An 18,666-nucleotide genomic window follows, 5' to 3' on the forward strand; every position below is an offset into this window, starting at 1 on the left:
AAAATTAACAAAACTTGTTTAACATTGAGGGAAATATGTTCATTGTATTACTCATTTCCAAAGTGCTTCAGAGACCCCTGGTATGGTCTGCATGCGCTCTAAACGCTGCCGTGATTTGATTTGATTTGATTTGATTTGATTTTTGTGTCGCTGTCAAGTCAACTGGTCCCTAACCTCAATCCTGACACCCCCCCCCCCCCCCCCCCCCCATCATTAACCCTCCCACAATGTAACAACCAATCACAGGAAGGTTTTTTTTTTAATTAAAGAATTAATACATGTAAGGAGCTGCCAGCGAAATTTAAATTTAAATTTTGGCTTTCCTGGAAATGAATTAAATTCAGTGACATTGAGATAAAAAAAAACAAAAAAAAACTGAAGCAAATAAGTTGAATTGGGGTAAAAAAAAAAAAAAAAAAAACGCTCAGTGGGAGAAATAGTCAAGCTGGTTAATGAGGACTTTATTATTATGGAAAAAACCCCATGGCTTAAATCCACAAGTTTACATGACGTTTTCTTCCAGCTACAACACAGCACCCCTGGAGAGTTTTAACCTTCGAACAGTGCATGCTGGGAAATGTAGTCTTTAGAAACTTGTGCGCTCTTTTGCCAGTACGTTAATTTAACACATTTCAAGAAGAGACGATTGAGGTTCTGTGCACTCTCACGGTGTGATTGTGTGATTTGTGTCCTCAGTGCTTCCCCCTAGTGGTAAAGTGTAGATCTGCAGCACAAAAATACACTTTTATTTTTCAACATGACATGTTTTAACTTTTGATAAGAACTTTGTAGACAGCAGCAGTGCAGGGTCCTCAAACTAGGGCTCGGCCCCCTCCAAAGGGTCGCCAGAAAATGTAAACGGCTGTGAGATGATTAATGAGTTTTGTGACAAATTGGTTTTTTGAGGTTTTTTTTGTTTTGTTTTTTGCTCTAAAGTTGTTTTGTTTTGTGAAACATTTGATCATTTTGAACATTTGCCAATTTGTTTTAGCACAGTTAAAAGTAAAAAAAAAAAAGTGTTCTTAATATTATTTAAGTATATGATAAAATTGCACTGAAGTACAAATATGTGCATCTGGGGAAGGGATGGCTGGATTTATTTAACAAAACACATGGTTGTTTTTTTTCCCTCATTGTCAAGTCAAGCCATGATTTAATCTAAAAGTATTATTAGTTTTCCAGCTATAGTTCACACAAACAAGGCAAAGACCAAAAAAAAAACCTCAGTGTTCAAAAATAGCAGCGAGAACAGGTTTATGTTTCCAGTCACATTTTATTTATTTATTTATTTTTTAGTACATTTCAGTTTGTTGATAGATAAGTAGAGCAGAGGAAGAGAAACTGTCTGCTTTGACCCGGCAGAATTAAGGACGGCGATATACAGTGTTTCCTGTACGGCTCGGAGGGATGAAAAGAACCAGTGAAAACATCGTTTCTGTTGAAACTTGGCTCCTGCAAGTCACACCGAGGGCAGAAAAGCTGTTGTCACCCAGTAGGTTACATGCTTTTAGAGTACGGGTGAACTGATACCCGTCGGAGGAAAGCCCAGCTTAAAGGTTAAAACACGACAACAGACCGGTGATTATGTCTTACTCCGGTTTTGTCCAAATCGCCGGCTTGACCTTCAGTCGCTTTTAAACAACGTTTGTCTTGTGCGCAAAGTCAAAGAAAAAGGATCGCGTGGAAAGACTCGAGGTGAAGCAGGCGCATTTTGCTTCTAACATTTAAGACTAATGATGTCGGTTAGAGTCCCAGTTTTACAGGTTTCAATATTATCAAACAACTGGAATGCAAATTTTGACAGGAAGACGAGTTCCTTGGCGAGAAATGTCACAGAGATTTAGTAACATTCGGACATTTTGGTGGATTTGTTGACTGGCGTTAATGGTGAGGCCAGAGACGATAGTTTATTAGTTAAAACCCCTCCGGCCCGCCTTTTGGACGGGTGCTTACCGAGCTGCTTATCGTTTTTATGCTAAGCTAAACTAACTGGCTTTAGCTTTAGGTTCATATTTACTGCAGCCTGCGTTTTAGCTTCAGTTTGTGCTACGTATTGGCGTTTGGTATATTTGAGTCACAAAGCGAGGCCTGCATTTCTGAGAAAGATAATTCCCCAGTGACATAAAAAAAAAACAACAACATACCAAAGACGTTCTGAAGGTGTTACGTGAACCCGCAAAGAATTTAGCCACCAACCGGATTAACCAGTTTCCACCCACTGCATGAAAAAAAAGCTTTTTAAAAAAATTGTTTTAGTCCCATTTCCATTTTTCAGACGTTTCAGTGACCGGGTTCTCAAATGCAAACAAAGCGATCTGTAGGCTACCCGGATACAAAACGTGTGCAGGAGTTGCATTTATTTTTAATTTTTTTTTTTGGTAACTGCTCAAAAATCTTTTCATGGTGCAGCAGGTGGATTTTTTTTTTTGAGAACCTAATCTCTTCATTAAGAGAGGCCGGTTTAGCTCTGTGACTCAAACGTGGCGATAATACATGAGGCGCAAAGCGAGGTGTTGGTGGCGGCGGTGGGGGCGGCTGATCTTGGCAGTAAATACAAAGCCACAAAACAGTGGGTTGGCTTCATTTAGCAATATGAACGAGAGAGTCAAAACGAGGTCACAAAACCTCACCGAACAACACCTACTTATGACACCAGGAAGTAGCTGCTCTCGGCAAGGAAATAGTTTTTTTTGTTTTTTTTTTAGTTTTCATTTTGTGCAGCATCGATAGCGCCCACTTTATACTGCCAGCTGAGGTGAATCCAGCCGTGTTTGGTATTCTGTGTTCGAACGCCGCCTCGGTGAAACCGAACGCTGCCAAGGACCCCGGCGGAGCAACGACGCGGAGTGCCAGTAAATCACCGTGTACGTTTCTCTGGCGACGCGCCCAAAAAAAAAAAAAGCAGATCGCTCTGCTCTCGGGACACACAAAAAAAAAACGCTTTCCATCACTGCGTTAAAAAAATAAATTAATTAATTAAAAAAATGCCCTTCCTCGATCGTTTCACACGTCCTGAGGTGACCTCGTCTCCGAGCGTTGGAGTCTTGGTTTCAGATCGGTAAAAGACACGATTTCAGTTTCAGTGATCTCGTGCGAAGTGCCGAGGACTCTTCGCTGGGAGGAAACCCGAGTTCGATCGCGGGCCGCGGTTTCAGATGAAGACTCAAAACATTTCGAGCCGCTTCCAAGGCCGTCAGCGGATGAAGGCCTAAGTGGGTAATTGCTTGCTGATTTCACGCAGATTGTGTTTTTACTGGAATCAGCTGACTGCTGTCGAAGCGTCTTTATAGGATCAGACCCGACTTTGCAAATTAACGATCGTGGGACGTGTCTTGTTGTTGTTGTTGTTGTTTTTTTTTTAACCATTTCACTCATTTTTGACACACTGCAGCCCAAATAGTGTTTGATGGAAAGAATTATCAATCTCATTTTCACAGGTGATTAGCCGAGGCGTTGATTTAAACGGTAAGCCGACGAGAAACTCCGGCTTCAGAGGGAGTTGTGAGCGGGGAGCTGACTTCCAAACCACGCGAGGTTTTCATCAAAATAAATCTGAATAGATAAAAAAAAAAAAAGACCTTTTCGTGTAGACATGGATATTACAGTTATAGTCGAGACAAACTTCATTGTGATCCTGTAAAAACATGCAGCTCCAAAATATCCGCTTTTTACAAGCAAAGAAATATTTGACAATGCGTTTCTGACATCCGGTGTGTTTTAAAAAGGTTTTATTTAACCTTAATAATCAGGAGAACTTCCTCCACCCGTAAAGGATATTTGAAGTCCTTCTCCTGCCATTAATTAAACCCCTAAAAACTCCCAATTAATAATCCAAATTACCTTTTTTTTTTGCAATAACAAAACCCACAAAGTGCCTTTAAGTGGCTTAAATGTACGAATATATATTATGTGAATGCAAATTTGAATAGAAACAAGAGCAAAACAATTACAAAGGAGGACTAAATTCAAAATAAATTCCCGTCATGGTATTTTAGATGTAGTTTATTGCTACTTTAAATATCAGTTTGACATGTTGGGATATTTTGCTCATTTGCTTTCTTGGAAAGAATTTTGATGAAAGTGTCTCATGTCTGTCCATTAGATGTGAAACTGCAGCTGGTTAGCGTAGCTTAGCATAAAGGCTGGAAATGGGTAGAAAGAGCTAGCCAAGATATTTGGTGTTTGATTAGTGAGCTTTCGTCTGTTTTTTTTTTAATTTTTTTTTATTACTTTTCCTTTGCGGTTTTCAGACCTTATGCTAAGCTAAGATAGGCAGTAGTATAGTTTCATATATATATATATATATATATATATGTATATATATATATATATATATATACATGCATGAGAGTGGCATTGAGTTTCTCATCTAACCCCTTAGCTGGAGGCGAAGGAGCATATTTCTGCTCTCACCCAGACGGACCGTCCGACCTGTCGACTTCATGGCGTCCGCTCGGGGAACGTTTTAAGTGTTTCAGTAGACAGCTCTAGTCATGATGCAGCAAGGCAGACGGAGGAAACGTTTTTTGTTTTTCTAAAGTGGTTGTGGGATAAAAGAGAGCCTCATTGTCAAATTTCAAAAACACAAGGGCGTCAGGGAGAACTCAGGCTTTTTTTTTATTATTATTATTATTCCTCGAAGGACTTTTGAAGATCGATCTGCCTGGCATTAGTATCACACTCACTTTAATAAGGAATAATGCGGTGTGTTTAGCTGTGGAAAGGGATTATTACTATTAGAATAATTGCAAAAGAGTTTTTCCACCTCAACTGGAAATATTTCTCATTCACACGTGACAACCCGGTGTTAAATTGAACCTCCTGTCCTACTGATACATTCATGTAAAAAAAAAAAAAAGGAAAAGGACGTACACAAAACTCTTTGGAAACACATAAAAAGAAGGCATACAGCGTGAGAAAAGGAAGCCAGTACAGAATCCTCACCGGCCTAAAGAGGACTGCTACGATTATTGATTTGGAAAATAAATAATCTGCGCTGTGATCACGTGGGAATGTAGACCAGATTAATAAAACGTAAATAATACGATATTTATCCCTACATCTACAGCAATGTCAGACAAAATAACGTTTTCATATTTCTTAAGGAGAGTGGCAACGCTCCAAAAAAATATGTATTGATATTTAGATCCACACCGAAGCATTCAGGGGCATAAAATCAGTCATTTAAGGTGCATTTATTTTCTACCAATTCTACAAGTGTCTTTCCAGTTCTTCTCCGTGTTTAAAAGACTTAAAATAATTTATTAATTTGTTGTAAACAGCCAAATATATTAGTTCATGGTTAGCAAATTACTATATTTGGTCCAGTGATTTTTTTTTTTTGATTTTTTTTTTTTTTTCCTATTTCTGGAATTTAAAGGAACACTGTAACTGGCCTGAAGTTAAAATGGTAGTTTAACAATAAAATAAATCCATACTTTTAGGGAATTGGAAATAGGCTTTGTGAGGCTACCACTAGCAGCTTGCAAACTAACAAACTTTAACATCTTATATCTTGTTAAATTTATCAAAAAGAAGTGTTTAAATAACAACTCGTAACAGCAGGTGAGTTATCTCTCTTTTTTTTTTTCTGCATGATAATTTCTTGGCCTCGAATCCCGGCTCGTTGCCAGGCAACCGCTCGGAGAGCCTGGCTAGCTGTTTCCTAATGCCGACGATCTGTGTGCTGAGCTGACATGAATCTAACGGTCTCTTGACAGGAACGTCATATTTAATGTGCAGCCATGAGAGCGCTATTGGTCTTTTCATTTAACCCTCCCGTAAAGCGAATAAAAAAATAAAATAAAAAAAAAAAAATGGCACCTAAATGTCAAACTATTCCTTTAAAATAAACATCAAGCAGAAAACTGGTTTAGTTTGTCAAGTATCCCACTAAGCGTTGATTTTTGCATCAAAGTTTAATATTATAATAAAACCGGGCTGAATGTGGTTGAAATTGAAGTTGCTGAAACATAAAAGTTTGACGTTATACTACGCTTGCACACAAAGACGAGGAAAGACATATTGCTCTGAACAAATTTGAACCTTGTCGTGTCCCTGTACTTGAATTCTGCGTTTGGTTTACTGGGTGGCCAGTTGTAGCCTCTTGACGTGACTGTATCAGGGTGCGGTTCGCTCTGTGGTACGCGTGCATCGTGGGTAGTAACGTGGTTCTGTTTGTGCGGTCCGTTCATCGAGTTTCCTTCGGCGTGGTCCGCTTCCTCTCTGTCGGTTTTCGCCGGCAAGAAACAAAATATCGCCCGTTCGCTCATTTGCTTCTTCAAATGTCCCAAATGAGGCTCCACAGTTAAGACGGACTTGGCTATTATAAGGTGCTTTCTGGCTCCGGCGTTCCTTGTCGCTCCACCTTCGCAATCGTCCGGTGAATGGCAGACCATTAGGAGTTGGGTTTTTTGTTTTTTAAGTCCACCTCGGTCGGGTTAAGCTGTACACGTTGTCTCTTCCTGCTTTTAGGAGTCTCTTAGGAGCCGGGTGGGTGACGGGGTTTTGTTATAGTGTTGGTATTTAGCAGAATTATAGTGAATGCAGCCATGTGGTCAATGTCATTGAGCTCACTGGAGGCCTAAATTGCTGCGAGAGAATTAAAAGCGGCAACAAAAATTCAGCAGTCTGTGAAGGAAATTGTTCTCCTCTCGTAATATTTGGGACCTCCAGGGCTCCTCCATTGAGCTCTGATGGAGCAAAAATGTCAGCGGGACTCTTGATGAGGAAGGTTCGATCGAGGCCCTCCTAAAATGTTCTGAATGAAAAACGCGAAGGGGGTGGGGGGTGGGGGGGGGGGGGGGATGTAGGACACCAACGTAAAAGTGATCGCTTTGTACGTGATCGTGTAATTGCATATTGAGAGGAGAAGGTCGGTGGGAGGAGAGGTGAAGGAAGGTGGGAGGAAAGAAAGACGAAACAAGTCGAGAGCGTCATCGTATTTTTGACAAAGAGCCGCAACGGATCCTCTTTCTAAGGCCTTCGTTCGACTTTCAGGAAGGGGGATTTTCGGGAAAGAAGCCCAAAACAAAACTTAAAGGAGCTCGATCGCGGGAGCCCATGAATGAGCATCTCCGTGACCCTTCCCCTCCGAGAAATTAAACGTATTACAGAAATGGGCGCAACCCCTTTTGAGCCACCCGCCCAAGTTCAAGGTGTTCCCTCTCCACCCTTCGACGAGCCTCGTCGTCGGAGGTTTCCCTCAAACGTCCCGTTCTGGTATAAGTCAGTCGAAAGTACCACAGAGGGCTTTCCCTGCAGTTTCAGTCCGAAGGCCGACATCTCAGTCCGTCGGCCCTCTCCCCCTCCGAATCCTTCCCTCCCCTTGAAAACCTTCGGTCCCGTCGATGAAGACTCTTCCCGGATCAACAGAGACAGCGGCGGTCGCTCTTGGTCACCTCCTCGGACGAGTGCACCACGTTGGGCACGAACCCGCTCTTCACGCCCTCCCAGCCCTCCTGGATCGTGATCTCCCCGGACCGCACCAAGGCGAAGATGTCTCTGGTCAGCTCGGTGAAGGCGTGCTCCACGTTGATGGCGTCGCGGGCCGACGTCTCCACGTAGCGCATCCCGTACGCCCCCGCCAGCTTCTCCGCTTCCTGGCGGGTTACCTGCGAGATCAAACGAGTTTAGGTGAATCTTTCCCGTTGGGGGCGGGGTGGGGTGGGGTAGGGGGCGTAACTAACCCTCTGAGAAGCACAAGTTGAGCCACACATTGATAATGAACAATTGGGTGTCGTTGCAAAACCACAAGACTGAACAAGAAGCTTCTAGTCGGTAAATTAGCCTCCCAGATCCTTAAATCACGAGAGGGAGCGAATCCAGATGGAAATAAATTGACTAAGACAGGAAGTGTGACATAACTCCCCGCTTTATTCGATTTTCGCCCCGCTCCTGCAACGTTCTTCTGTGCGAGCGCACGGGCACGCTGTTGTGCGCGGCGCTTTGCGGTGTCATCCTCTGATGTCTAAACTTTCAATCGGGATATTTTTGCTCTCTCGTCTGCCAGCCGCCGCGAGAGAATCGAGCGGCGACAGCCCGCCTCTGAACCTAAAAGCGTGCTGATCTAAATGTGAACGGAGGGCTATTTTTAAACCTGCAGACTTTGATCAATTGCCTACCGGGCAACTTTCAAAAGTGCCACTTTCCCCCCCCCCCCCGTGGCGCCAAATTTACACCCGACGCGTCTTTCGCCAGGAACCCTCGAGTCCGCTTTTACTCCGTACACACCTGGCGCTGCGCCTCCAGGTCGCACTTGTGGCCCACCAACAGGAAGACGATGCTGTGTGGCTGGACGTGGCTCCGAGCCTCCTCCAGCCAGTCGTGGACGTTCTGGAAGGAGCGACGATTGGTGATGTCAAAGAGGAGGAGCCCGCCCACAGAGTTGCGGTAGTAAGCCCTAGTGATGGACCTGAGAAGGACGTAGAAATCAGAGGAAAGCATTCAGATCAGGCGCCGGTGTTTTTCTTGGGTGCGAAATCCCCCCCCCAAATTTGACCGAGTTAACGTTTTTTTTTTTTTTTTTCTTGCGTCAAAAAGGGTAGTTGGCTAACCGACTAATCCTTGGTATTAACGACGGGTTGGTTTACAACCATCGGCTGGTTTAGCCGGACGTCCCACCGTTCGCAGCTTCCGTTACAGACCGGATGAACACACAGATGATTCTTTAAAACCTTTTTTTTTTTGGGGGGGAGGAGTTTTGTGGATTTTTTTTTTTGCTTGTACAAACGAAAAGGCGGATTTTCTTGTATGTTCAGGAGAAATGCAAAAAAAAAGAATCCACAATCGTTGAGAAGGGAAAATGAGAAGAGATGAACCCAGCGGGGGGGGGGGGGGGGTTATCACAAGACAGGAGGTAAGAAAGGAAAAAGGAAAGAGGTGACGGCGGAGCTGCTGCGGCCTCGATAAAATAACATCAGCCTTTGAGAAGAAGCGGTTATCAGTAAGTGGGAGCCAGAATCGTGGCGTTTGATTTCGACCTGCGTTGTTCATCGCCGCAGGCCGAACGGGTTGGAGGAGAGCCGCTCGGTTTTTGACAAGATGTGACGGCCCGCGCCGCAACACAAACGGCGCGGCCGCCGCCTCGTGAGCGCGTCTCATCTTCGCCACGGCCTCCTCGCTGAGAGGACGAGAGCGCGGACGCGTCGGGGAGGGAAAACCACAGGCTCGAAGGGGGGAGACGGAGAAGGGAGACGCGTCGCGAAAAGAGGAAGAAGGCAGGATTAGTCGACGGGAGAGGATACTGGAAGACGGGGCGGAAGATCTGAGTCAGCGAGATGACGCGCATATTTTATAGAAATATATACATATGTATATATACATATGTATATATATATATATATATATGTATATATATACATATACATATACATATGTATATATATACATATATATATATATATTTAAGGAAGCAAGCAGCAGATGAAGCAACAGAGATTTAAGAGCTGTATGCTGCCGCGAACGGTCCAAAATACCTAAAACCGTTGGAGCTTGGCTTTCGTTCAGCATTATGGGACATTGGTTGTTTTTTTTTGTTTTTGTTTTTTAAGACGAGAAGGCTGATCTTATTCCGCCAACAAAATCCCACGAAAAGACCCAAAACCAACAGTATATCGGTGCACTTCTCAGCCTCGGGTGCCCACCGACGATATAAATGTTTTAAAAGCTGTCGACAAAACGTGCCGTTTCAGAAAAGGCTCAATGATTTCGACAAACATGAACGTTACTCCCAAAGGGGTAAATAATCCATTCTGTTGGGGACTATTTTTAGCGTCAGATTAATACATGTTTGAAGAGATTATTTGGACGTCTGGCAGCGGGGCGGTTCGCGCTGGGTCAAATGAAACTACGTGTTCCTCGGGTCACTGGAAATGAACGCGGTTTCGGACGACTCGAGTCGAAGAAGATTCGGAGACACGGAAAGTTGTCCTTTAGTCGGATCAATTCGTGATTCGTTTTTGGTCATTTAAGTTATTTGTTGACAACAAGGAAAATATCAAACCTATTTTCTGCCACGGAGACAAAAAAGTGACTGACCACAAACAGCTATAAACTTGCAACAACTGAAACTTAGAATCCTTGAGTTTGTTATTATGGGACCTGGTTTAGGTCGGCTACTGCTTGTTTTCATTATTTATAACTTGTTGGATTATTTTTTTAAATAAATTGATTGCTTGTTTGTCCATTTATTGTCTGAAAATGCTGAATTGTGTTGTTACGACTTCCTCAGACCCAAACTAACGTCTTCAAAAAGCTTGTTTTGTCCAATCTTGCCCAATTTTGATGCACAGCTACATGGGACAGATTAAAAACTATGAATTTTCACATTTCTGAGTATCAAACTGTGAATTGTTGGGTGTTTTCGCTTGAAAACAACTTAAATAGTTCATCGATTATTGTAGTGATTATTATAGTGTAATTTTTTTTTTTTTTTGCTTCGCCACGAAGCCGGTTTATTCCAGACAGAAACGCCTGCAATATCGTGATAGTGAATTTTAAGGTTTTAAGAGAGGTTGCAGTCGTTTTCTATTTAGAAACAACGCCGCTGGCCTTTTCACACCTCCAAACCTCATTTGAATAACTGCTCTTCCCTCTTCCTGTGCTGTCAAACAAATTCAAAGTGGTAATTCAGGTCTTGAGAGCACTCTGAGCACTTAAGTCTTCCTTCGCATCAAACAATTTCCTAAACAGCTCACTCGACAACTTGAATTTGGGGCAAACCAATTAAAATGCATCATGTCTTAACGTATTCAAAGAATTAAAAAGAAGGGTTTGTGGGTCTTGATGTGAAAATTTACAGAAATATCACTTCACTGACTGCTGTCAGCTGTTAAGATATCTAATCTTTCTACTCTAACTCTACAAGGAAATTCAACTCAACGAAGAGGTCAAATGTCAGGACATCTTTTTTTCTGTCTCAATTCTTCAAAAGCAGCTGCTCTGGTTCCCGCTTGAACATATACCATTATGTTGAAGACGACTGTTTCAGTTTCCAAATAAATCAGAATTTAAATAGGTAGACCACAAGTTCTCTATTCTCATCTCTTTTAACTGCAGGGACAGATGCTTCTGAGTAGTTTGTGGTGCTGCGTAAAAAAGTTTTTTTTTTTAAAAACAGATTCACTGTCTTTTTTTCATGCGGTATGATAGGGCAAATGCAGTAAAAGTCAATGCAGTAAATAAAATGCTTTTCTTTTTTTTTTCTTTTTAATCCTTCATTCTAGTCCTGATGTCCTTCTAGCTGCCAGTCACCAGTACAGATTTGAATTGGTGATTTCAGATGACTTTGTATTTACTTTACTGCGATTCAGACGGATGTGTTGTGTTCATTGCTCCACTGATTTTTTTTTCAGCTGCGTTCATCAATTAATCTTCAGATTCATATTTGACATGCAAAACATTATTATTTCACTAAATAGGCATCCAAGTATCTCAAATTAGCTCCGTCGATCGGCTACAGCACAGAAGTGCTGCCTACATAATGCATCATCAGTAGCTGTCCAATATTATATATTCAGTTTGTCCTGTCAGGATGAGGCGCTGCGGTAGGCACGGTCGGCAGTTATTTGACTAAAAACTCTGCATTTTCAAGTAATTTCAGACGATTATCATTACAATATTAATTTAAAAATGCACTGTCTGCCAAAAATATACAGACGGTGGTAAAGCAAAGCTTAAAGTGCTTTGGGTGCTGCACCTAAGTGTTATAGCTAATGGACATTAAACTGAGCCACATAAGAATACCTTTTCATACTTTCAACACAGTCAGCTAATAACGCTTCTGTAATAGCTTCTTTTTTTTCTTTTTTTTTTTAAGCATTTTCTTTTTTTTTTACTTGTTACTCTGTGGTATTGCTATTTGAACCTCGCCCCATTTTATGGCAAACAGATGCCATAAATGACCGTGTATTACCTCCCAGCGTGGTCATTAATGCCATCTTATAGTGACATAATAATATAAATAACCAATAATATTCTCGATAAATATTCTAAAAAAAAAAAAAAAAAAGTCAGCAGACGAAGCCACCACAGTGCAGACTCACTTGTAAAGCTCCACACATTGTTAACATGCCTCCGCTCCTCTCACCTGAACCGCTCCTGACCCGCGGTGTCCCAGATCTGCAGCTTGATCCGTTTGCCCGGCTCGATCTCCACCAGCCGGGAGAAGAAGTCCACGCCGACGGTGGGGTCCGACACCTGGGCGAAGCGACCCTCCGTGAACCGCCGGATCAGACACGACTTGCCCACCGTGGAGTCCCCGATGACGATCAGCCGGAACTGATAGAGCCATATCGCCTCCATGACTTGGCGTTTGCCTGTCTGTCGCTCTCCAGGCGCGTCTTGTCGGTCCTGTGGCTGTTGTGAGCTCTGGAGGCGCGCGCGCGCGTGAGAACGTGCGCGTAAAAGACAGAAAGCGAAAGAAAGAGGGGGGGAGAGAGAGAGAGAGAGAGAGAGAGAGAAAGAGGGGGAGAGAGGGAGAGGGGGAGGGGGGGGAGAGAGAGAGAAAGAGAGAGAGAGGGGGAGAGAGAGAAAGAGGGGGAGGGGGGGAGAGAGAGAGAAAGAGAGAGAAAGAGGGGGAGAGAGAGAGGGGGAGAGAGAGAAAGAGGGGGAGGGGGGGAGAGAGAGAGAAAGAGAGAGAGAGGGGGAGAGAGAGAAAGAGGGGGAGGGGGGGGGAGAGAGAGAGAGAGAGAAAGAGGGGGAGAGAGAGAAAGAGGGGGGAGAGAGAGAGAGAGAGGAAATAAGTAAGGCTAGAATCTCCTGAGAACATTTGGCTGCTGCAGGGTCCTTTTTCTTTTTGTCTTAAGCATGGCTGGATCAACAGTGAGCAGGGCCCTGGAGCAAAGTCTGTGCCCCCCCCCCCCCCCCCCCGCCCGCCCCACCTCGCGCCACTCATTTGACCCCCACACCTCCTTCTCAGCGGTCTCATAAGATCCCATGAGATTAGCTGCACCCACTGTACTCGAATCTACTTCGTTTGGGCGTCAAGTCGTTTTTCTTGATTTCTATTTCCACTGCAGTTGCTATAGCGACACTGCACGAAACTGCTGTGATGGCATTTAAAAAAAAAGAGAGAGAAAAAAAAAAGATGTTTCACTTCTGCAAAAGAAAATCCACCGAGAAGCAGTTTTTAGCTTCATGGCTCTACTCACAACTTCAGCCTTTTGAGCCACGTGCTGTGAACCGCCATCGTTTTTTCAGGTGGGCGGGGCTTCTGGGAAAACGTATCAGACTCGCTTCCATTTATTTTTTTGCAGGTTTCCACGTCAACTTCAAATCGTAGTGCACTATATATATATATTTTTTTTTTTTTTTTTTTTTAAACTGGTCATATGTTTTAATGTAAAATAACTAACATGTTGTGGGCAAGAAGTAGAAAGTAGGTTAAATTGGGATTATTCAAGTAAAAGTACCTCAACGTTGTACTTCAGTGGAGTTTATAAAAAAAAAAACTGCCAGCAGGAATGTCAGTGTTGATATTTTCCTACAAGAAAAAAAAACCCACAGAGACTGTAAGTCAGCACTGGAGATTTGAGATTTATTTCACGCCTCTATTGTTTTCCACTGGCGTCACGAGGCTGCGCTGTGTCTGTCTTTTCCCCAAATTTTTTTTTAAATTTTTGCACAAATCTACAACGAATCACTTCAGTGTTTTTTGTTTTTTTTGTTTTTTTTTGCAACACGAAGGACTCGACCGCAGCTCATCGTTCGACACGTTCAAAACACTCGAATTCTTGGATTCTAATCCAAGAATTTCTCCCTCCCCACACCTCCCCCTCTTCCACACTACACACACATATCGCCGGGTCGCCGCGCTTCACGACGGGTGCGTGATTCAATTAAAACCACGAGGTACAGTAGAAAATCCTCTTATGCTTTTCTAGTCACTTGATGGAGTTGATTGATGTTTTAATAAAAGCCTGCTTTTTGCACTAATGGCCGTTGCCTAGCAGATATGCACTGAGCTGCTGCCTTTCCTTTTTTTTTTTTTTTTTTTAGCTTATGATTTATCCAGCGAGAGGTGACTACGTTCATGTTCTGTGCTCTAGATGTTCACATCAAGACTTTATTTTAATCAGCATTTAAAATACATTGATTTAATATAGTCCAGTTCGCTTGTGCTAGCTCTAAACAATGATAGTCATAATTATAATCCATTCAAATATTCCTCAATTGTTCTGCATATCTTCTACTTTTCATACTCTAAGGATATATTTCTGGAAGTTTTTTTAAGTAGAAATTCTTCCACTGAAGTTTCTTTACTTAATCGCAAAAAAAAATTAATATTTTTTTTTTTGCTTATACACCCGTTCCCTTAAATTAATGACTTTAAATATTAATAATTAAAACTTATACACATTAATCTAAGTAAAGAACTTGAATTCGTCTTCCACCTGCACTTTCTTTGTTTAGCACAATTTATGTTTCTTTGGCTTCAAATGAAAGGCTGAGCTGGCATTATGTCAGAAGTCTCGCTTAAATATCCCTGAAACATCATTAAAACACCTTCTAACAACATTTAGGTGAACATGTTCAAGTAGTAAGCGACTATAAGGAGGCAAAATAGTGAAGCTGATCTTTAATAAACTCCAGAAAACTAGACCTGACTTTGGACTTTGATGCGTTACTTCACCATACACAATGATTCCCCCCCCCCCCTGCTTTCTATGTGTAATCATTGTTTTCACTCCGTATGTATTATCAACATTTAGTTTAACAAGATGGGGGGGGGGGAGTCCTTTTTTTGGGGGGGGGAGAGGGGGAGTCTTAAATGACCCCACGAGATAATCACTATACTGTTTGTTTTCCAATGACTTCTGCAGACAAACCTTTTGCACGTGCATATTAAGCTATAAAACATCAAATGTTTCTTACTGGATGCAAATGAAAAGGAGAACTGCCAACCCTTTTTTTTTTTTTTTTTTTAAGCAGTGATTTATTCACATGCAGCAGTGTGCTGTGCAGTATGGAGAGTAAATCCAATCACAACAAAACACTGAGGATGATCTGTGGGTGTGAAGTCATGTGAACAGGCTTTGCAGCGCTGTGTTGTGTGTTTTTTTTTTTTTTTTTTTTTTTTTTTTTTTTTTTGGGGGGGGGGGGGGGGGGGGTTGATAAGACTTCCCCTCTATTCAACCGCGACTCCTATATTGTACCGACTGTATATCTTCTACAGCTGTTCCCGACCAGGCCATCAAGGCAAGGCGGGGAGCACAGACACGCGCAGATCTCCCATCAGCCCCCGCGCGTCTGTGTAAAGAGTCGGGTTGCGTAGCTCGGTCGGTATGCAAACATGAGTGGCCGAATCCCCGGTGAATAGCAGCCTTATGGGCTCTCACACCGGATGATGGGTGATGAGGATGATGAGGATGATGATGATGATGATGATGGGCAAATCCGGAGCTACCACCGCGACACATATCCGACATGTAGCTGCAGACGTAGCAGGAAAAAAAAAAAAAAAAAAAAATACCCCAAAAGAGATTTCACCAAATACGCACGTGTTGTTAAATGAGTGGAATTATATTTTCTTTGTGTCTAATAGCTGCTGTGTTTGAGGTGGTTTTGTGAGCACTATAATAACTTGTTATTACTGGGCACACATTTTGCCCAAAACATGTAGTCCACACTCATCAGGAGGTTATTTTTCGTGCAGAAAACAAGGTTTCCATTCGTTGTTTGCACATTTTACGCAGTGTTTATTAATAATAATAATAATGATAATGGACTCCATAGGGACACTGTAAATGCCGTAGCCTATAGTTTCCATCACAGGCTATTATTAGACAACCATGATTGAAAATAGGCCAGTCGCGCTTTCTTAAGACACTTTTTAAGCTTCTCAGCGCGCTAAATATTAGAAGTAAGGTTGCTAATAGTAGATAAAACAAAAAATAATAATAATAAAAAAAAAAAAAATGGCTTACTTGGAGCAGGAGTGGAGTCTTTAGGCCCGGATGGATGCTCTTGCTCCGCTGTTCAGGACCGGGCTGACGCGGGCTCCATGGCACCGACGAGTCTGGGGCTGGGATCGGTGCTGAGGGGCGCAGCAAAAAAAAAAAAAATAATAACCGAAACGGTGCCGAAGCCTCCGGGAGACGATGCTCGTGATGACAGAGGCTGGTGTGCAGCACGCAGGCCCCCGGGAGTCAAGGAGGGCTGATTTCCTCCTGTTAATGTCAGGCCCGATCCAAAGCTGAGTGGGGGGGGGGGGGGGGGGGGGGGGGGGGGGGAAAGAAGAAGAAAAAAAAAAAAACCCGAGCAGGTGCAGTAAAAACCGGATCTTTGCGCTTTCACGCGAACAAACCTCTCTGCTCTCTGTTTCGACACCGAGACGCGCGGGACGTGGTTATGAGGGCAGGATGCTCGCCGTCGGAGGGGAACCCCGCCGTCTCATTTCTATGTTTGCTGAGTGTTTGTAGGGTTTTTGCTGCTGATGAAATGGCAGCGGTAGCAGCAGCAGCAGCATCATAACGCCTGACTCATCCCGCATCAGTACCACTACCGTAAAGGAGCGCGCAGAGGCGCAACACCACGAAAACACGAGACGCCAAAGAGGTCTGGGAATGGATGGACGCCGATAAAACATTTATTTAACATCAAAACCGCAAACGTAGACGAGCAGAATTATTAATATGATCGAAACAGACCGGCAAACTACATATTGAAACACGGAAGAGAGAGCATTCCTTCACTATAGTAGCCTATAATTTAGAGGGACAAGCGACAACATCCTACATCTTTAAGTGAAACAGGACTTTTATACTATAGATAGGCGACGCACTGACGTCTTATAGGTGAAAAAGAAAACCCGCACAAGGAAATGCTAATTGTGCCCGATAAACACGCAGACAATAATAATGTTTAGTAAAAACAAATTATTGGCTGATATCTTTTTTTTCTTCTTCTTGGAGATGATTATTTTTTTTTGCAGAATAGCTGATGACACGAGAGAGAAGCTGCACACTCACTGCCCCGTACGTGAGCTCACGCGCCAGTGCGCAGCCGCGGAAGTGTCACTGAGCGCGCAGCTGCAGGCGGGAGTTGTAGTTTTTATTCGAGCAGCTGCGCACAGAGCGCGTGCGCGGCTGGGCACTCGGTTTCCTCATGCTGCAGGGACATAAATATGTTTACAGTCACCTTTTATGTAAATTGTTGCATTTTGAGTAAAGGGTTCAAGGTCCGGGTTATAGAGTAAAATGTTATGTCCTAAGTGATAGAAACAAAACCGTGTATGTCTTCTACTAATGAGGACCAAAAGCTGTGCTGAGATCCCTTGCATAAAACGTTTTTCCACTTTTCTTTTCTTTTTAAAGGGTTTCATGGTGATTATTTTTGATTTAGAGTCATAATGCATGCATTCATAATGCAGGCAGTAATTTAAAAGGGTCATTTTCTTATATGAATTTGTTACCAATAACTGGTTTCGAGTTAAAAGTAGGTACAGTTGAAGGGGGAAAAAAAATAAATGGGGAACAAGGGCATGACAAACCTGGTCAGGAGTCCTGTATCCAATCTTAACATCGTGGCGTTTGTGTCACGTGAAGAGACGGGAACCGTGGCAACAAGTAAAAGGATCACAGTAGAACAAACTTCTTGTCAAGTCATTTGAAAAAACATTGAAAGTGTACGTCAGAGAAGTGCTGCAGCTTTGAAGGCGAAGGGTTGATTTCTTTGTTTACTGCTGTTTGTAGATAGATAGATAGATAGATAGATAGATAGATAGATAGATAGATAGATAGATAGATAGATAGATAGATAGATAGATAGATAGATAGATAACCAGTATCCAGTAGCCCACACAATCCATAGGTTTAAAAGACAGTACAATAATATAAATAATAAAGAGGAATAGAATAGAAAAATGACTGATCAACCTATTCCAAAATAAATAAATAGATGAATAAAAAGTGCCAAAGAGACAAACATGGATGTTAATGAATATTCACTGCATTATTTATGAAAGCATTCACTTTAAATGTCTAAAACCTTTGCAAAGTGCTCTTTTTTTTTTTTGTTTGTCATCATGCAGGATGTTAGTTTGGAGAAACATTTAAAATGCACATTTCACAATGTGGTTGGAGATGCTGTCTGATCTGCCGCTGGTTTACTGAGTCGTCTTTCAGTTGATAATATCTTCCCGTAGTTTGCATCAGTTACAAAATTGCACGACAGGCCAGAGAGGAAGACGAAACTCTCCTAAATCACAAAGAAGAAACCTGGGCTGTTGTCAACAGGTGTTTCTGTTATTGTGTCCACTCGACATGTTTAGTTTGATTCTGTCACGAAACAGCATTTAACATGTTTAAAAAGCAGACACACACACACACACACACACACACACACACACACACACACACAGAGAGAGAGAGAGAGTATGGAGGCGTGGTGGTCGGGACAGGCAGCTCAGACTTCTCAGTTTCTTCTCTGAGGACAAGTAGAGGAGAAGCAGCGCACGCAAACCGCAGAAAACAGATAACATCACGTCGTGTTTTTGTTTTTTCGGGCTCAGGCACGACATCCAGCAACTTCTTCCTCTTCTTTAATTATTTTGTTTCACTTTGCAAAGTTAATTTCTGCACGTAGCTGATGGGAACACACTCAAACGTATGAATGCATGAACCTAGAGGGACAATAATATGATTAAACCAGAGTCTGATCTACAAT

At 42.5% G+C, this 18,666-nt stretch overlaps 1 protein-coding gene across 1 annotated transcript; it reads right to left on the minus strand.

The window, feature by feature from the left end:
• Positions 1-1,253: 1,253 nt before the first annotated feature.
• rab39bb (RAB39B, member RAS oncogene family b) lies at positions 1,254-16,896 on the minus strand. Its single transcript, XM_069158956.1, has 4 exons — positions 15,927-16,896; positions 12,089-12,369; positions 8,233-8,413; positions 1,254-7,613 (listed from the first exon to the last, which is right to left on the minus strand). Exons 2-4 carry the CDS (start codon positions 12,301-12,303, stop codon positions 7,368-7,370), a joined length of 642 nt encoding a protein of 213 aa, XP_069015057.1. The 5' UTR covers positions 12,304-12,369; positions 15,927-16,896; the 3' UTR covers positions 1,254-7,367.
• Positions 16,897-18,666: the final 1,770 nt, after the last annotated feature.

Source organism: Embiotoca jacksoni, unplaced genomic scaffold (assembly GCF_022577435.1).
Source record: "Embiotoca jacksoni isolate LCO1_2020_lvr unplaced genomic scaffold, fEmbJac1.0.p SCAF_24, whole genome shotgun sequence".
In the NCBI taxonomy this organism is placed as follows: Eukaryota; Metazoa; Chordata; class Actinopteri; family Embiotocidae; genus Embiotoca; species Embiotoca jacksoni.